The 19,761-nt window shown below is 37.7% G+C and overlaps 2 protein-coding genes across 4 annotated transcripts in view; one reads left to right on the forward strand and one right to left on the reverse strand.

Annotated features, from left to right (window-relative positions):
• The first annotated feature begins 1,673 nt into the window (after positions 1–1,673).
• Positions 1,674–18,066, forward strand: LOC311284156 (uncharacterized protein). Of its 2 annotated transcripts, none has more exons than XM_084399033.1 (10): positions 1,674–2,083; positions 4,570–5,637; positions 6,314–6,490; positions 7,594–7,911; positions 8,345–8,430; positions 8,648–8,754; positions 9,030–9,173; positions 9,705–9,836; positions 16,509–16,778; positions 16,878–18,066. In XM_084399033.1, exons 1-10 carry the CDS (start codon positions 1,941–1,943, stop codon positions 17,091–17,093), a joined length of 2,661 nt encoding a protein of 886 aa, XP_084255159.1. In that variant the 5' UTR covers positions 1,674–1,940; the 3' UTR covers positions 17,094–18,066. The 2 variants fall into 2 exon arrangements, with proteins under 2 accessions (XP_084255159.1, XP_084255158.1); XM_084399032.1 differs by having other exon boundaries at positions 16,509–16,782; positions 16,882–18,058.
• Positions 18,063–19,761, reverse strand: part of ankha (ANKH inorganic pyrophosphate transport regulator a) — a 32,073-nt gene continuing 30,374 nt past the window's right edge. The window contains exon 12 of one of the 2 annotated variants that reach the window (XM_084399034.1): positions 18,063–19,197. In XM_084399034.1, coding sequence (XP_084255160.1) covers positions 19,066–19,197 — 132 coding nt within the window. In that variant the 3' untranslated portion in view covers positions 18,063–19,065. The remainder of the gene's footprint in view (positions 19,198–19,761) is intronic. The other variant, XM_084399035.1, reaches the window with a different exon arrangement.

Here is a 19,761-nt window from a genome sequence, read left to right on the forward strand (position 1 = left end):
TTTAGCTTTAAGTTTGAATTTGCTCATGCATGGGTTATTTTAGTGTATTATCAGTCAAAGATATTAAGGAAAGATTGGAAACTCCCTAGCAAAAATGTACCTTACTGGGGGTTTTAATTCATTTCCGCTGACTCGAATCTCTTGAATCTATTCAGCCAAAAGATTTGTTTAGATTAATTTACTGTTTTGTTTAAGGGGTCATCGGATGCCCATTTTCCACAAGTTGGCATGATTCTTTAGGGTGTTCATGTAAAGTTTGTAATATAGGCCTACTTTGGTTAAAATTCCTCAATGGTTGTGTAAAGCAACACCCTTTTTACCCCCTCAAAAACAGCTTTGTTCACAGTGACCTGTTTCGGTGCATGTCTCTTTAAATGATAATGAGCAACTGCTCACCCCACTCCTCTCTTCCATGGGGGGTGTCCAATGGCTGAGGGCAGAAATATTCTAATACGGGACAGTCCGTCAGTGGTCGTGGGCTTCATTATGACATCATAGTGCTCAGACTGGTTATTGAGTGTTTAGACTTTTTGAGGATTAAAAAAAAGGAGTGAATGGATTTTTTTCATTGTATGGTTGTGTCCACACACAGACACATTTATATGCAAACACCATATAAAAGTGAATTTTGCATCCGATGACCCCTTTAAGTGACTCAATCTTTCTGTCATTGTCTTTGAATCATTCACTCAGTCGATTTGTTTAAAAGCACAAAGCGCAAAGTACAATTTTTTTTTACATTTACCTCACTAATAATAGTCCACTGAATAAGGAACCAGCGAGAAACGCAGGAATTCATTTGACGCTCACAGTCCATGGGTATTTTCTAGCGGCTAGCTGCTCAGTGTACATGGTTGTACACTCATTATTTTGATGCATTATGGGATTGAGTGCACTCAGTAGTGTCCACTATATGTGGTTTCGGACATTACTGTAAATAGCTAGGAAAAAAACACATTAACTTACATGTGATCACATTGATTTCACATGGGAACTGTTTCCAAAACCACATTTTCTGTGTGCAAAGTACAGTATGAGTTTAACATCTGACCAGATGTGTTTTTGCACATGTGAAATACATGTGGTTTTTCTCACCTCAAATAGTTGCACTAAAGGGAGTGATTTCAGACACAGCCAGAGTCAAAGCAAACAAGTGGAGCGTCAACAGTGCCTGTCCACTTTTTCAGCAGTTTTGGTTCTGGAAAGAATTTTTTTTTTCCATAGGGATTTAAAAAAAATCGTTTAAGAGCTACAGTCATGATCAGAATCATTGGCACCCTTGGTAAATATGATCAAAGAAGGCAGTGAAAATAAATCTGCATTGTTTATCCTTTTGATCGTTCATTAAAAAAAATCACTGTATAGTTACAATATTACAATTTATAAATAAGATCTCGTTAATGTAAGATGCTTTCAGAGTCTTATGATCTTGACTTAGTTTAATTTTTTTATGACTGTGATGGTTGCTTAACCATGTTGCAGCAGTTTTACAGTAATAACAATACATGTATTATGGCATTTTTTGCAGAAAATGTGGTTACCATGGTAAGTATGTGCAAATCAAAATCTTCTGAATGTTGACAACTGATGTTCTTGCTAAACCTGTATTTTTACTTGAAGAAATGGCATGTTTAATACTCATGTGGGACTTTGTGTTTGTTTTTAATCTGCAGGTTTGAACAGATGACCAGATACTTAGAAGTTCAGTTTACGGTCAGCTCCTGTAGCTGGACTAGTCTTACAGAAATACTTTATTTACAGACACTGCTCAAATGTATTGGTACGAGACATGTAAGATCTTGTCTGGAGAAATAATTTTTGTATATGGCTAGCCCTCTGGAAGTGGAAGCTGCTTGCACTTGATAACTGCACATCCTTCAGTCAGAACTTAAACCCAGAAAGTGGATTTATTGAAAACTATCCCTGTATCCTGTGCCAACATGGGGAACAGTTTGGACTGTTGTGGAAAAAAAAACCCATGTGACCATACAGAGGATGAGACTAAAGGTTTGCTGAACAGCTCTGAATCAAAGACATCAACTAGAGCAGGAACAGATGTCGGCAGTCCAGATGAGGAGCACGGGTAAAGTACTTTTAACTTGTTGAATTTCTCTCATTTATACATTTTTCGGTGTAACAATCTCCCTTTCTCAAAAGTCGCAATGAAACGAAAATAGCAAATATCTTTTCTTCCCTATTGTGACCTATTTCTGAGTAACGGCTTGGGATGCATTGATCATTATTCTTTATGGCCGATTTTTTTTAAAGAAATTTGTTTATTACAAGAAAATTGGCCTTTTCCGATACAGGTTGGCGATTATTTTTTTTTCTTTGTTTAAGCTAATTTATTTCTTTGTTTTTGCTCTGTTACAGGCCAAACTGGCCTTAAACAAAAAAAATCTGCACCCATTTAAAATTAGAGGCAACCACTACATTTGGATCACAATCCAAACGAAGATGCTACACAAATGTAGCATAAACAGTTGTTTTAAATTATATTATATATTTCAAGATTTAAAGCAATCACTCAACAATTACCCTCGCACACCTGCAGGTGTTAGATAGGTGCGTAATACCAAAAAACAATAAAAAAATCAAACACAAAAAAAACCTGCATTGCACTCGTATCAAAAATAGTTTTAGTCACAGCGTTTTGGTCACATGACCTTCATCAGGCATAACAAATGTTTGTATTTGTTGCGGCATGGTCTGACTTTAGCTTTGTGAAATTAAGCTACATAAGACACCTGAACAAAACAAAAACAGCAGACAGACTGAATGAAAATGCAAATTCACTTTCTGACAGTAGGTGGCGCTTATGGAACAGCAACGATCTCATTCAGCTCCCTAGTTCAGTTATCAGGGCACTGATCAGGGAGTCTGCAATTTTAAGGGCTATCTCAATTGCAAAATCCTTCCAGTGCACTGAAACATTCGCTCCCTAAAAAGTTCCACAATGCACCGTGAAAACCAGGGAGCATCTATGGCTAATATAGTTCACTTGAGGGAGTGAATGAAAACTAGTGAGCAAATTGAGATACTGGGTGTGCCAGAAGGGCTGCCACTTTTGCATAGTTTGTGCTTGCTGTTTAATAATTTATTTGAAACTTAGCAAACTGACAGCTCCAGTACTAAGAGATAAAAATTTATCTTGACCTGTGTCATGGAAACTATGTATAAACCTTAATTAAACAATTTAATAATCAAGTAAAAAGGAATTTATACCTGTATGATATTACGCTGTAGCCACATAGGACCCAGCGGTTTGGAAAATGGATGGATGATTCAGCTGTGGATGCCGTCTTCTGGTCAGACGTGGGAATTCATTCAGTGTGCGACTCTCACAGTGCATTATGGGTATTCTCTAGCCGTTGAGCAAACATCAGTTGTACACTAGTTATTGCAGTGCATTGTGGGATTGCACTCGATAATGTCCACCATGGTTTCGGACACCACTACAATTGGCTGTCCCCTCAAATAGTACCGTATTTAAAAGTATAGGGGGCGATTTCGTACACAGCCTGAATAAATACATTTAAACAGATCAGTGGGGAGCATCGGTGCTCACTATGTTCCCTTAACGGAAGTTCTAAAGCATAAAAATACAAACCATTATTTAATTATATTTCAGCATAAACATACATTGCTAGACAAGTAATAAACATAATCTAGCTGACATGTATAATTTATTTACGGCTAAAATGTTGCATGAATATGTAACAAGCAAAGTATTTATCATAATGTACTTTAAATAACATAAAAAAAAAAGCCAGAAATAGTCACCAGTGTGCCAATGTATAGTGAGCCAGCGTCCTTACTGTACTTACCAGTGTCCGAACTTTTTTTGTGAACAATTGTTTTTGAGTAGGCAGTTCAATATAAGAAAAAATTATACAACATATTAAAGAGTAACCGACACCTCCCATCCTCCCACCCACTCACCAGGTAGACTTATACTGTGCTAAGGAATCGCAAGACATTGCAGTGGAAAAGGTAAAAAATAAAATACCTAATCAATAGATAAATAGAAAATATTCATTAACACAAAACAATTTTATTTATTTTTTTTAAGAAGGATTTAACTATGTCAAATGTTGCACTCCAGTTCTTTAAAGTCTTTGCCTTTGCTCCATGAATGCGAGCTGTTGATGGCTCCAAAGAAATAATATCCAGCATAGATAAGTCCCAGTACAGAACTGGTACAGTACTGGTACACTGGTGCCTGGTACAGTACTTTCTCTGCTGGTGCGATGGTGTGTCTTTATAGTGGTGGCCAAGGTTTCCAGGTCCCAGAAAAGTTTCCAGCCAAAACGAATGAAAAGACGACATTTACATGTCAAATGCATACAGTATAATGTTTATGTCCTCATAATATTGATGTCAGTATTGCGAAAACTTCTGAATAATTTACTTTTGCGGCTCGCTTTTTTTTTTTTAAACCTTATTTTTCATAGATGGTCTGGAGAGAGCTTTATGTTGTTCATGTTTGAGTGGTACATCAAACTTGTGAATCCTGTTTTTCATGTACATAACATCCACATTTGACTTAAATGCATTTCAAATCAACAGGCATAAAGAAGAAACAAAACCACCACTGGATGAATTGATTGTAACCAAGCAGCCAAATGCAGAGGCTCACATTCCTGAAGCACAGAGCTCTTACTCTACAACAATATCAATATTACGCACCGAAGCCTCTCTTGCTCCTGAACTTAATGACAATGTTTCACCTGAAACTGCTCCAACACAAGCTATAATCTTAGGTAAAGAAACGCCAAAAACAAAGACTGAATTTACTGAAGAGATCCAAAACATTGCAGCTGAAGTCTCAGAAGCACCTCAAGACACAGTCGAAGCACCTGCCGAGATCGTTGCCTCAGTGAAAGGGGAGATAGAGGCTCAGCATGGATCAGTTGAAAAGGTAGACGTCGCAGCTGCTCAGATGACAGATGATGCAGGTGCCACTGCAACAAGTTCAGACTCAACAGTCGCACCTGCTGAGGAGACACCTGTTAAGGAAGCACCTGTTCAGGAGGTAACTGCACTTACTCAGGTAGAAGCTGAGAAGAACTTCTCCGAACCAGAACCAGAACCACACGTGGAGATGATTGCAGATGAGAAGGAAATGATCGAAACCGAGGAACTGCCTCTGAACGACACCTCTGAAGTGACGCATGAAATGGCTGGTCTTAATGACACTGGGGATAATTCACTGATGGACAACAGCAGCACAAAACCTGACTCTTGTGTTTTAGGTCAGTCGGATGTTATTGAGAAAAGCATAGCTGAAGTGACTGCCGAGGAACCCGTCACTGAGCCAACAGCTGAAGAGGAGGAGAAACGTTCAGAGGAGACCCATTCTGAGATGGAAGGACAGAAGCAAGAAACATCTGAAGCTTCTCAAACTCAGGAACATTCACATGAAGTTTCTTCTCCAGGTGTGGATATTACCAATGCACTCTCTCCTGGCATTGAAAATGGTCTCGTGAAGGACTCTGAGAATGGAAGAAATGCTGATGTCATAGTTGTGGAAGAGCTGCCTCAAAAAGAAGGCATAGTCCAGAAACCAAGTGATGAAGCCTTGGAAACTGAGAGTCAAGAGCAACTGCCATCTAAGCCATCTACACAAACTGACAGGTAATGAATTCATTAAAATTTTTATAAAATAAAATTTGGAATAGATTTTCCTAAGCATCTGGAATTGAATTGATAATCGAATTACATTGCAGTACTGCATCAAGCTATTGTAAGATGTGAAAGAGAACTGAATTTGGTTCTCGCTTGAATAATTCATTTCTTTGTTCCTATTTTATTATTTAATGTTTACTTGTTTTCAATAAGCCTGAGAACATTTTTCTTACATTAGTTAGACTAGTATTAGTTTTTGCTGTGATATTGAAATGAGAATCTTGAAATTCCTATGTCGTCTTAAATTTTGGCATCTTAACCTTATTTTCATTAAAAATTACTATTACTCTATCGTGGTTTAAGATTTTAGTCTTATCGTCCACCCCAGTTATTTTAGTATCATTGAGATAATATTATAGTTTTTATTAATATTTTTAATTCGTTTTTATTTTTAGATTTTGTTTTCATTTTTATTAAGTTATTTTTGTACATCAAGTTAAACAAAATAAAAATCAGAAATGTTACCTTGGCAACTAGCTTAAATAAACACTAAAAGTTTAAGTTTTCTATATATTTTTTTTATTTTATGTTTATTTCATAACAAGTTTTTTATGGTTTCAGTTTTAGTTAACTGTAATAACCCTGGTATGTGTGGATTCTAACCAGTCTCTCTATTCTATTACAGCACTATTGAGGTGAACAAACCTGAAGTCACGGATGTTATGACAGATCTAGAAAAGAATGAACAGGTTGCAGAGCAAGAGCATGAGGCTCCAGAACCCACTGAGAATGGCCTGGACTCCACATGTGCCTCAGTGCCATCAAGCCCCATTGAGAAAAGCAGAGCCACTGACACAATGAGGCTAGTACTTCCTGTTGTTCAGTTATTACCATTAGGTGGCGCAAAACTCTCATGAGTTCATAAAAATGTTTTGCGATTAAGTGTAGTTATTAGTTTGCAGTGTAATCACACCAATCATAATAGCAACAATGAATTAACAAAGTTTATGTCACACCAAGCTAAACACAAGGTACAAACACTAGGATCAGTGTAGCGATATTGTGTCAACATTACTTGCAGAAATCAGATTTTTGTCTCTTAAATGAGTCACTGTTTGTTTTTTTAACACCATACATTTGTTATATGCATGGCTTTGTCTTCTTCTTGTGGGTAATAATGTTTATATAATTTTTAATGTGTTAATAGGCTACTGATGTATCAGGTCTAAGTGTTTATCAGGTGTTTTACAATTCCTCAAGACAGTTTCTGTCTGAGCAGCATTCCTTTCAATCTTATTTTGAGAACATGTTTTTCGTGATTGTAGATTATAGTGACCTTTGACTCCGTTTAAAGCTATGAAATGGCCACATTTAGACAGTTTAGAGATTTACACACACACACACACATACATACATACATATATATATATATATATATATATATATATATATATATATATATATATATATATATATATATATATATATATACATACATACATTATATATTCAAATAATTTCTGAAGAATTGTCAGACTCTGAAAACTGGAGTAATGGCTGCTGAAAATTCATTCTTGCTATCACAGGAATAAATTATGTTTTAAAATATATTAAAAAGAGATAGCTGTTTTATATTATAACAATAATATTTCAGAGTATTACTGTTGTACTGTATCAAATAAATGCAGCCTTGGTAAACATATGAGACTCTTTTCACAAATGTAAAAAACGTAGACCCCAAACTTTTGAACTGATCTATACTGGTATTTGCAGTATTTTGGGTCTTAATGTAGTTTATGACAATAAAATAGAATAAAATAATAGCAAAAAATATAAAAAAGAAAATGCAATTTAAAATATACGTATAAACCATGCCTCTAATGTTTTTAAAAAGTATTGAGACACCCAGTTGTGTAATCTTTGTCAGAATTGCCTAATAAACACTCAACCTTTTCCCGTTTACAGTGATTCTGTTGCTGTAGAAAACACTGAGGCCAAAGGTGAGGTTACTGAGGCCAAAGGTGAGGTTACTGTGGCGAGCGATGCAAAATTACTGGAGGAAGTTGTAAAAGGCGTTTCAGAGACTGGACCTCAACAAACAGAAGAGGAAAAGGAAAAACAGGAAGAGGAAGCAAGTGTTGCCCAGGAAAATGAAGGAAAAGAAGACACTTCCGACACCCAAAAAGATGATGTCATTTTTAGAAGTAGCACGGTAGAGATAAAGCTGATACCTGTAAAAGAGACAGAAGAGACTGTGGAGGAAGTGCAAGAGCCACTGGATGAGTATGTGTCATTCTTGAATTCAGTCTTTCCAGCAATATCTTAAGTTTGGAAAGCCGATGGTCAGAAAGCATTTGGACATCAGAATCAATTGTTAATTAGACAAATGAATGAAGACTAGAGAATGGAGTATTGTGAGTATAGTCTTGCAACTCCTTGAACCGGAACTACTGTATGTTTACAATAATGTTTTTTATTTATATCTTCACTGAAATATGAATATTTATAAAAAAGTGTGAAGAACCGATTTAGAAGAACTAAAAAATCAGGATCTTCTTTAGATCCAGACAGTTAAATTTGCCCTTCATGATGAATCATTATCTTTTGGATGTGAGTTGTACATGTTGTACTTTAATATAGCTCTTCCAACTAGACTCCTCATGACTGCTTATCATTGTGAATATCATATGCAAGATAGTTCCTCTTTTTGTTGTAGGAGCGCAAACCTGTATCTGGGAGCAGAGGACATTAAAATGGGAGCCAGCAATAACAAGCCATCCAAACCACTACTAGAGCTCACAAGTATTAAAGATTAATTTGTTTGTCACGTTATATCTCTACTATAGCAATATCAGTGATTATATGCAATCCACCAGCCATTAACATTGCAGTTAAGGAAAAGTATAAGACAATCAGATCTTCCCTGTGATTGGGCCCTGTTGTTTTGTTTTTAAAGATACTGGTCCACAATTTTTCTGCATCCATCTCATTGGGAATTTGTGTTTTTCTTCCTGTCTAGTTCCTGGTGTAGAGACCAGATGTAGCTTAGCATCAGCTGTGGACATACTGGCCTACAGTGAGCAAGAATGGAAGGGGACCACGACCAAAAGCACTCTCATCAGAAAGGTGACCTAACTTTTTTTTTTGTGTGTGTGTGTGTGTAAAATGTTGTGCTTAAAGTATACTGTTTTTTTTAAATAAAATGTAATTTGGGTTGATATTTTGCTGAAATATGTGTTAAAACAAAAACAAGTGAGTTTCTGTCCTAAGATCAATAAAAAATCCTTTAAGGTTTAAGTGTGCTTAAAGTGTCCAAATGCTTTTTGGGGCCACTGCACTCTAAGTTTGACCTGTCTGTGCTTGTTGTAGAAGTCTGACTTGCATCAGTGTGTTTGTTTCAGGGCTACAGTGAGATGTCCCGTAGCTTCAGCGGTCTGAGGAGAGTCAGAGGAGATAATTACTGTGCTCTCCGTGCCACGCTGTTCCAGGTGCTGGCGACCAGCACAAACATGCCCACCTGGATACAGGATGAAGGCTTTCTATTGGTGAGGAGACCCCTCTAGACCTCAGTCAGGGTAGATGGCATAATACATTTTTCATTAAAGGGGTCATTCATAGCTAGCAAGATGGGCTTTTTATAAAACTTGGCCATCTGTGCAGTAGAAGATGATTTTTTTTTTTCTTCTTTAAATCGTTGCTACATGACTATGGGTCTGGGCTTGATCTGACTGTCTATTGGCAATTTGGCAGGAATACAAAAATGCAAAAGTACAATCTGTATTTTGAAACTAACAAAAGCCCTAGAGCTGTCAAATGTGTCACACATCATCTGGCAGACTTTTGCTGACAAATAAACCAGGACATGTGGGTGCAGGTAACATGGAGAAAGAGTAAACATTGTTCGTTATATTTATTACCAACATGATTGGTTGAAAATCAGCAAACTTTCTTTTTAACTGAAAGCATGCTTTACATTTTCATTTTTTTCAGATTACATATGGCCTCTAGGGTTTATAAGATAACACTGTATGTGAGGCTTTCTAGCTCAGATTAACAGCTGCTGGTTATTCTCACAGTTGCCAGAGATGATTGAAGCTCGGGAGCATTTGATTGGTGGATGGGTGTTTCCCCCAGAATGCAAGTGGGCAAGTGAGGAGGACGACTCTGTGGAGAGACTGAAATACTATTTGGATCTCCTTAAGAAAAAGGTAAATCTCTATACAGTATATGTAGCCTACATGTATGTATATATACATGTGAAAAGTAAAGTACACCCGTTTTAATCTCTATGGTTTTATGTATCTGGCATAATAGAAAAACATCTGGTCTCTGGCAGGTTTTAAAATTAGGTAAATACAATCTCAGATGAACAACAACACATGACAACACTGTTTCATGGTTTATTTAACAAAAACTAGGCCAAAATGGAGAAGCCTTGTGTGACAAACTAAGTGCACCCTTCACTGCTTCCATAGGATTTAAGAGGGTAAGAAGCAGTCAGGCGCTGCTAATCAAATGTCTTTGGCTTCGTTTACACTGGGAAATAACATGCGATCACCGTGATCCGATCAAGCAGATTGGATCATTAGCCAATCAGGACATGGCATGTTTACATTTGTTCACATTAAAGGCACAATATGTAACTTTTTTGCTTTAAAAATAGCAAAAACCACTATATCTATGTTATATATGTTTTTTAGTTGTGTACTTACATTATCCCGACTGTTTCCAACAACTTTCAAACCAGGAGAAATTTTAATTTAATTAATTTAATTAGAAGACACGTCTCGTTTCTTTATTTCCGTTTTGTCGCCGTCAATGGCGTCATATCCGCGTTGTCCCTGGTTTCCGCTCGTACTGCCATAGCAACCAGAGCTATGAACCAGAGCCCTCTGATAGTAACCAAGGCGATAGACGTGGACCACTCTGTAGTTCGCAATGTCTATTTGCACGCTGTTGTTGTTTCGTTCAAACATTATGGACCATGGCAAGCAGACTTTGGATAAAAAAGGAGAACTAAAACGAGAATCAATATCAGCGCGGTGTTTTCGAGATGACGAGAGCTCCACGTCCGAGACTTCGACCGCTCCTACATGTACTTTATTAAACAGGTGAACACATTTACATAAAACTAATCAATATTATATAGTTCAACAATGATAAAATGTTAGAATATGATCTGTATGTTATTCTAATGTTGATCTAGCTTACTGCTAGTCTCATACAGACAAACTAACACATTCATTTCAACACATTCAAATGCAGTTTAGTGTGATAGTGTAATGTTAGACCAATTGAAACAGCGCTGCCTTACCTCACAAGTTTAATTTGTCTAATAAACTGACCTGTTAGTAATTCTGCACTCGCGTGTAGTTCAGTTGAATGAAATGTCCATATTCCTTTTATATCCGCGGGACTCGCGTCGCGTGTGGAGCTGATAGCTGTCTCTTAGCAATCCTGACCTGCTTCATATCACAGTCATGATAAAAACATTGATGTATTCAGTCATCCATAAACATTATTAGATCGGTCGGCTTGACGTTGACGACAAGATCCATAATTCTTAGCAAATGTTGCGTCATCAAACTACGCCTTTGTTATTGTAAAGAGGTTAGCGACCCCTAGCGGCGAAAAATTCCATACTGTACGTTTAAGCAGCCTCTGTATCTGGATAATCGATCGGATTTCTGTTTCCTGCATAATATTTAAATTAGGTCTGTGGCACGACACCAGATTAAGAGTAAAGATGACACACAATGCGTCCTCGACTACCTCTGGACCAGGACACGCTGATCGGATAACATTCCGATCAGAAACGCGTTTACACTTGTCTTTTCAATGTTTATGTGGACAACATCCGGATGCCAAGTGTAAACGCAGCCTTTGATTAACTCATCATTAGCAATTGTGACCAACTCTAAAAAAGCTGAAGTTTTGGCAGTTTGCTGGTCTAGATCATTCAGGTGTGTGTTAACACAATGCCAAGGAGGAAAGACATCAGCAATGATCTTGGAGAATCAATTGTTATTGCCCATCAATCTAGGAAGTCTTACAAGGCCATTTCCAAACAAACTGTAGTCCATCATTCTAGTCAAGTCAATTCACATTTATTTATATAGCGCTTCTTACAAAACAGATTGTTTCAAAGCAGCTTTACAGTGATAACAGGAAAATGCAACAAAGTTTGTTTCCAGAAGAAATTGGCAATATTCTACAGTGAGGAACATTTTTCAGAAAACATTCAGATACCAATCTTCCCAGGAATGGACGTCCCAGCAAATTCACCCCAAGGTCAGACCGTGCAATGCTCAGAGAAACTGCAAAATACCCAAGAGCTACATCTCAGACTCTACAGGCCTCAGTTAACATGTTAAATGTTAAAGTTCATGGCAGTACAGTTAGAAACAGACTGGACAAGTATGGATTGTTTGGAAGGGTTGCCAGATGAAAGCCTCTTCTCTCTAAAAAAGAACATGGCAGCACGGCTTTGGTTTGCAAAGTTGCATCTGAACAAACCTCAAGACTTCTGGAACAATGTCCTTTGGGCAGACGAGACCAAAGTGATGTTTGGCCATAATACACAACATATCAGCACACACACCTCATAACAACTGTCAAGCACGGTGATGGAGGGGTGATGATTTGGGCTCATTACATGAACATCTAACGTGACCAAGCCAGCGTAGATGTCTCTGGTGAGCAAGGCAAACATACTAGTTATCTCCGCCTGCGCAAGAACATTTTTGTTTGGAATGTGGTCTAGTCAGGAGATTCCCAAAATCCTACTTAGATTGCGTAGCGTAGATGGAAGACATTGATTTTGCGTTCTTAGTGGGAATATAGGGTCCATGTTTTGCTGCTGTAGAGCAGTGTGTCGAGTACGTAGGCTTGGTACACCTTTATACTTATATTATACTTTACTAATTAACTAATTACATCGAACATTAAAGTTTGTATTATATTTTTAAATGAATAATTTCACATTTAATCTCCAAATTAATGTTGAAACAACAGGAAGACAGTAGCCTATATTTTAAATATTGTCTTTTTATGAAAGACGGCCAGTATCACCGATACCAATACTGCTACTGAAGTCTTTATGCCTGTATTTAATTATAGTCATTCAGCATGACAGTATAATTGAAAGCTGGCAATTTTAACATTTAAAAAAATATAAAAAATTCTTTAAAAAATATAATAGCTTTTAATTTAAGTGAACTTAGAACAATCTTCATATAACCAATTATAATGTCACATTTACATGTGCCCTTCAATATATCAGGGCTCAATTTTTTTCTATTGGCCCAGTCAGACCGGTTCAGATTTTTACTTGCCCTGTCGATGCACAAAAGGTTAGTTTTCGTTGTTTTTGACCCATTTAACCTTGTAAACAGTGTTTTAACAGTGTCTAACCAGTGCTTTGGACCTTGTTTACACCAATATTTGCAGTGCTTACAAGGCTGCACCCCGCCCTCACATCTACAGTTCGGATCTCATTTCTGTTATGCTATACCCAGCATATAGACCACTTCTGAAACATGCCAAACCAGTTCTGAAACAGGTGAGAACCTAATCCGAGGGAGCCATCTCAGCACTTCAGGACTACTTTGAGCACACAGACTGGAATATGTTCAGAGAGGCTGCTACATATCACAACATCACAGGCTTGGAGGAATACACAGCATCGGTGACTGGCTATATTAGCAAATGCATAGACGATGGTGACTTCCTTCAAGACCATCATCACACGTGCAAACCAGAAACCGTGGATGACGGCTGAAGTGCGATTGCTGCTGAAAACTAGAGATTCTGCCTTCAGGTCTGATGACAAGTTGGCCCTCTATACAGCAATCTGTCCCAGGCCATTAGAGAGGCAAAGCGCAATTACGCAGAAAGAATCCACAGTCACTTCACAAACATCAAGGACACAAGGCGTATGTGGCAAGGCATTCAGGCCATTACGGACTACAAAGCTAAACCGCCTGTCTGTGTTGACGACACTTCACTCCCAGATACCCTGAATGATTTCTATGCACGATTTGAAGCACAGAACAACATTCCAGCGAGGAAGACCACTCCACGTCCTTCGGATGAGACGTTAAACCGAGGTCCTGACTCTCTGTGGTCATTAAAAATCCCAGGATGTCCTTCAAAAAGAGTAGGGGTGTAACCCCAGCATCCTGGCCAAATTTGCCCCTTGGCCTCTGTCCATCATGGCCTCCTAATCATCCCCATATACTGATTGGCTTCATCACTCTGTCTCCTCTCCACTAAAACACTTAAACACCTCTCTCTGCAACTGGATCCTGGACTTTTTGACCGGGAGACCCCAGTCTGTAAAGATCGGCAAAAGCTCTACGTTTCTTGGTGTGCACATGTCAGAGGACCTCTCCTGGACTCTTAACACCACATGCCTAGTCAAGAAGCCCCAGCAGTGTGTCCACTTTCTGCCGAGGCTGAGGAGAGCCAGACTTCCTCCTCCCATTCTCTTCTCCTTCTATAGAGGGACAATAGAGAGCGTCCTGACCAGCTGTCTTACTGTGTGGTACAGGAACTGCACAGCCTCCGACCGCAAAACTCTACAGCGGATTGTGAGGACAGCGGAAAAGATCATTGGGACCTCTTTACCTACTACAGATGCTTTATTCAACAACCGTTGCATCATTGCGAACGACCCCTCTCACCCCTTTCATGGATTGTTCACCCTTCTGCCATCGTGCAGAAGGTATAGGAGCATCTGTGCCACCACCAGCAGACTTCGCAACAGTTTTTTCCCTTAGGCAGTCAGATTACTCAACACCCGGCTGTCTCCCAATACTCATTTGGGTTAGCTGAACACCTAACCCAAGAAGACTCATACCACAATACCCAGTAGGGTTCATAACTGGGTTAAGTAAACATTTATATCATTATACATACACTAACCCATTAAAGGGATACTCCACTTTTTTCGGAAATAAGCTCATTTTACATCTCCCCCAGAGTTAAACAGTTGAGTTTTACCGTTTTAGAATCCATTCAGCCGAACTCCGGGTCTGACGGTACCACTTTTAGCATAGCTTAGCACAGATCATTGATTCTGATGAGTCCAGTAGCATTTCTTTCAAAATGACCAAAGAGTTTCAATATTTTTCCTATTTAAAACTTGACTCTTCTGTAGTTAAACCGTGTACTAAGATCGACGGAAAATGAAAAGTTGCGATTTTCTAAGCCTATATGACTAGGAACTACTCTCATTCCGGCGTAATAATCAAGGAACTGTGCGGCTGTACCATGGGTGCAGCAGGCGTAGTGATATGACGCAGCGCCTGAAAATAGTCCCCAGCTCGGTAACTTCTTCCAACGTGACCGGGACTAAGTTTGTCTAACCTATTAGACCTATTTTCAGGCGCTGCGTCATATCATTACGCCTGCTGCACTCATGGTACAGCCGCACAGTTCCTTGATTATTACGCCGGAATGAGAGTAGTTCCTAGTCATATAGGCTTAGAAAATCGCAACTTTTCATTTTCCGTCGATCTTAGTACACGGTTTAACTACAGAAGAGTCAAGTTTTAAATAGGAAAAATATTGAAACTCTTTGGTAATTTTGAAAGAAATGCTACTGGACTCATCAGAATCAATGATCTGTGCTAAGCTATGCTAAAAGTGGTACCGTCAGACCCGGAGTTCGGCTGAATGGATTCTAAAACGGTAAAACTCAACTGTTTAACTCTGGGGGAGATGTAAAATGAGCATATTTCCGAAAAAAGTGGAGTATCCCTTTAAGACTCAGTACTACTGCAAACTGTACTTAAAGTAGCTGCATCAGTTACTTCACTAGTGTTCACTAGTATCTATTTATTTATTTATTATTTATTTATTATTATTTTTATTTATTTGTATGTATGTAAGTATGCATATGTGCGTGTATGTATGTGGGTATATGTATGTATATGTATACGTATGTGTGTGTATGTGGATATGCGGATATGTGCATATATACATGTACATATTTGTGTTTATTTGTTTTTGTTGTTTTAAGTATTTGCACTAACATGTTGCACCATGGGCCTGAAGAAACGCCATCTCGTTCTAATGTATACCTGTTATATAGAAGAATGACAATAAATAAGCACTTGACTTGACTTAAGACCTATAGGTCTAACAAGTAGGATCTATACAGCAATGTAATAGTTATTAAATGGTAGTCTTCACTGCATAAAAAAGAGCAGTGAGTGATTTTCTTCTTTTAACAGTGAGTTATTTTGTTCTTTGATTATCTTTACTGACAGCAGCAGCTTTATAAGGCTACTGTCACTTTAAGACCTGCCACACATCCCATTTACTCACAACTTCAACATTAATTTAAGACTTAATTTAACTCATTTAAGACTACGCTTGTGAGGATACTAGACGAAACAGGCATTTTGGCATAATTTTGTGTGTTTTTGTCTGTTCAAGCGCTGTCTGAAGTGGCTTTCTGTGCACATGAGTCATGTGTGTCACACAGACATGAGATTCACAAATGCGCGCCAGTACAGAACTGCATTCTACTGTGTCATGTCATATATATATATATACACTACTGATCAAAGTTTTTTTTTTTTTTTTTTAAAGAAGTCTCTTCTGCTCACCAAGACTGCATTTATTTGATCCAAAATATAGCAAAAAGTGTAATATTGTGATTTTTTTTATTTTTTATTTTAAACAACTGTTTATAACTATTTTTTTAAATGCAATTTATCCCTGTGATGGCAAAGCTGAATTTTCAGCATAATGGAGCACTTGATTCTTGCAGCCTTTAGAAATTCAGTTTTTGAAGCACCTTGTGTAGTTAATCAGATAAAAACATCATCATAACTTCTGTGTTTTCATGTCTGTCTTTGTTGTTTATTCAGTGGCAGGCAGCAGCGGCCTGTGAGAGCCCAGAGGAGAAGCAGAATCTGTGTGAGCATGTGTTTCAGGGTGGAGAAGAGGAGTATGGTCTTCTAGAAGCACTCAAGTTTCTGATGCTGGCCAAAGCCATTGAGCTTCATCACAACATGGTGGCAGATCAAGAAGTGCCTGTGTTCTGCTGGCTTCTTTTTGCCCGCGACACATCAGAAAACCCCCAAACCCTCCTGGCCAATCACCTGAGCCAGATCGGCTTCAGTGGAGGGGTAGAACAGGCAAGTTACGGTGACACTGACAAACTTACTTACAGCTCTGTCTCTCTTTAATCTGGCAAAAAAAGTACAAGTTAAACGTGTTTACTTTGTGTTTTGTAGGTAGAGATGTTTCTATTGGGCTATGCCTTAAAACACACCATTCAAGCCTTCCGTCTGTACATGACAGACACAGAGGAGTTTGTGTCACATTACCCAGATGACCACAAGCAGGAGTGGCCCTGCGTGTGTATCGTCACAGAGGACGATCGCCATTACAACGTCCCTGTCAGGAGGACCGTTCAGCACCAGCACGGAGAAGATCTCACGATGACCTAACGACAGAGACTTCACAGAACAAATCTGATCTACAAATGGACATGATGTTTTGTTTCTGATATGATCTGTTGGTCACCCGATGAATGAGAAGATGAAGGGAATTTACAGCAATCTACCGAGATCAGATTGCAAGCAGAAGTGCTCAGGTTTTTCCCCCCCAAAATGAATCGCAGAACGAACATCTGTCCGTCAGGAAATGCTGTGATGACTAACACCGATTCAGAAAGGAAAAGAAAAACCTTACTGCCTTTTTACTTTAAGCGTGATATTTGTTTGTATTATGCACTGTTGGATATGGCGTTGATTTACATTGTCAATGTTTAAAAAAAAAAAAAATACTAAAGAGTTTACAACAATAATTTTAGAGAATTTTAATTCAAAAGAATGTATTGTGGGTATAGTAAGGGAAATGAGGTAATGGTCATGGTAATGGTAAGTTCTTAATTTATATTGTTAGAGACTCATTTTTAACATTTCGTTGCTACGTATATATGGACTCATTGTGACAGTAGAAGTTTCCCATACTGGTTTTGATTTTTCCTGCCATGACTGTTTTTTGAACTGTTTAAATGAGGTTCTACACAAAATATTGCCAGTTTTCAAATTAGAGCAGTTCAACTTAATTATTTTGGTTGCCATCATGTTATGTTATGTTTACATGTTCTTAACAGACACTGAAAGCAACAAAAACGTGCGTAAATCACGTTAACAGGCAGCTGGTGAAACGCAGATGCCAAGAAGATAACTTAATATTTAGCTTATTGTGGAGTTAAGCAAAAACTACTTGCACTTTTATTTCTTTTTTTCCCCGTTCATCTGAATTTTTGTATTTATCACTGAAGATTAACACTGAATAACTTAATTGCCAAAAATACAAAAAGTTATACAGTATTGGTTGTAAAAAGCAAATTTTTTCAAGAACTGGAAAGCAAGATCATTTGAGGAAATATGAATAAAATATTCTATGACTCACTTCAGCCTCTCACTTTAATATGCACAAACAGATGCAAAACAGAAATGCAAAAAAGGACAGCTTTAGCCCGACATTTGTTTAATATACACAATGCATTCATAAGGTGCTTAGTTTATTTGTATGTGCCGACATATGATCTGTCATTCGGTTAGGCCACAAGCACAGAGTAATAAGTAAAGCAGGCCCTAAAAACTCACAAAATGACATTTCATTTAGTATTTTAACAAAAGAGGTATTGAAAGAAAAGCGTAATATAGTACATTTCTAAGATCTGGAAAATGAAATAAAATGGATTCTATAATGTGGTCCCAGCACAAAATACTGGATCAGATAACTTGATCATAAATGATGTTCATGCGTTCATAAATATAGTCTACTGTACTTCAGTACTGTAACTCCATAGTGACATTTGCAAAGTATACAACATTTGTGCAGTGAATACAAAAATAAATCAATTGAAATATACTATCAAATCTAGTCTGTGCCACAAGTCAGTAAAAGATATTCCTTCTAAGCAATTTATAATACACTGAAAGTGTAACTATTCATTGTGCGTCTCAATACAAGAGGAAAACGGTATGTCTCAGGGTCGAAGTTCAGCAGATAACAGGTCTGTCATTAAAACATCTTTCAAGCCTGTTTGTGATGCACTCTGTCTCCATTCCCCCCCCCCCCCCAAAACGTTCACAGGCTGAAGAACAGGAACTCTGGAAGACGTCTGTAAAAATGCCTCAGTTTAAAAAGTGCAGGAGTGCATTTGATGTAGACATGCAAATCTGCTCATTCTACCCCATACAATCTCACCGTTCCCCTGGGGTAATGCAGAGATTGTAGACCTGTAGAAACATTAGTTCTATAGAATAAAGTCCTAGTTAAAACTCATTGTCAAAAATCCAAGACACTGCACTGCTGCAGAGATCCACCTCTTCACCATCTCCAAATGAAAGAAAAAACATGTATACAGTATTCTACCCTTGCTTTTTCTTTCCATGCTTTGATTCACTCATCTTCTCTTTCCGTCAGCTCATCCTCAGCCTCTTCAATGACGTCTAACTCTGTCCTGGAAGTGATTTCAGTCATCGGGGAAGAGTTATTCTCCTCCACAACCATTTCTGCTTCTGGGCTTTTCTTCTGACAACACAAATTGACAATAATAAATATTGCAGAATAGATACTGAACACGAGTATGTTAAAAGTCTAGGACCATTGAGGCGATAATAATCCTGATTTGCGTTAAACTGATTTCAGGTGTCGTGTATGAAAATTGAGACAAAATAAAAAAAAAATGTTTTATTAAAATATACATTATACAAATATATTATAAAATTGTTATATGTTTAGTTGTTTACTAAGTTAACAATGTTTAGTAAGTTACTCTAAAAAAGTAATTCATTACTGGGTAATTACATCTTCAATCGTGTACTAATTACTCTCTCTAAAAAGTATTGTGTTACTTATTACTTTCTAAATCCTAATCAACTTCGAACAGTTGAGCAAAACAAGGATAGACATGAAACTGCTCTTTTAATTCTTTCACATAAATAATTCTTGAACTGACCAAAGTGGAGAAGGTTAAAAACACACATTTTAACATGTTAAATCCACTATTGTTTTATATAGAATTGTTCTATAGTTTATACAGTATTTAATGCAACTACATCAGACGTAACTAATTAAATTACAGAAAAATATTAA

The sequence above is a fragment of the Rutilus rutilus genome (genome assembly GCF_951802725.1).
Source record: "Rutilus rutilus genome assembly, chromosome: 24".
In the NCBI taxonomy this organism is placed as follows: domain Eukaryota; kingdom Metazoa; phylum Chordata; class Actinopteri; order Cypriniformes; family Leuciscidae; genus Rutilus; species Rutilus rutilus.

Coding starts and splice junctions, on each gene's coding strand:
- LOC311284156 (XM_084399033.1), top strand. CDS start 1,941: ATGGGGAACAGTTTGGACTGTTGTGGAAAAAAAAACCCATGTGACCAT. Junction 2,084..4,569: donor AGTCCAGATGAGGAGCACGG/GTAAAGTACTTT, acceptor TCAAATCAACAG/GCATAAAGAAGAAACAAAAC. Junction 5,638..6,313: donor CCATCTACACAAACTGACAG/GTAATGAATTCA, acceptor ATTCTATTACAG/CACTATTGAGGTGAACAAAC.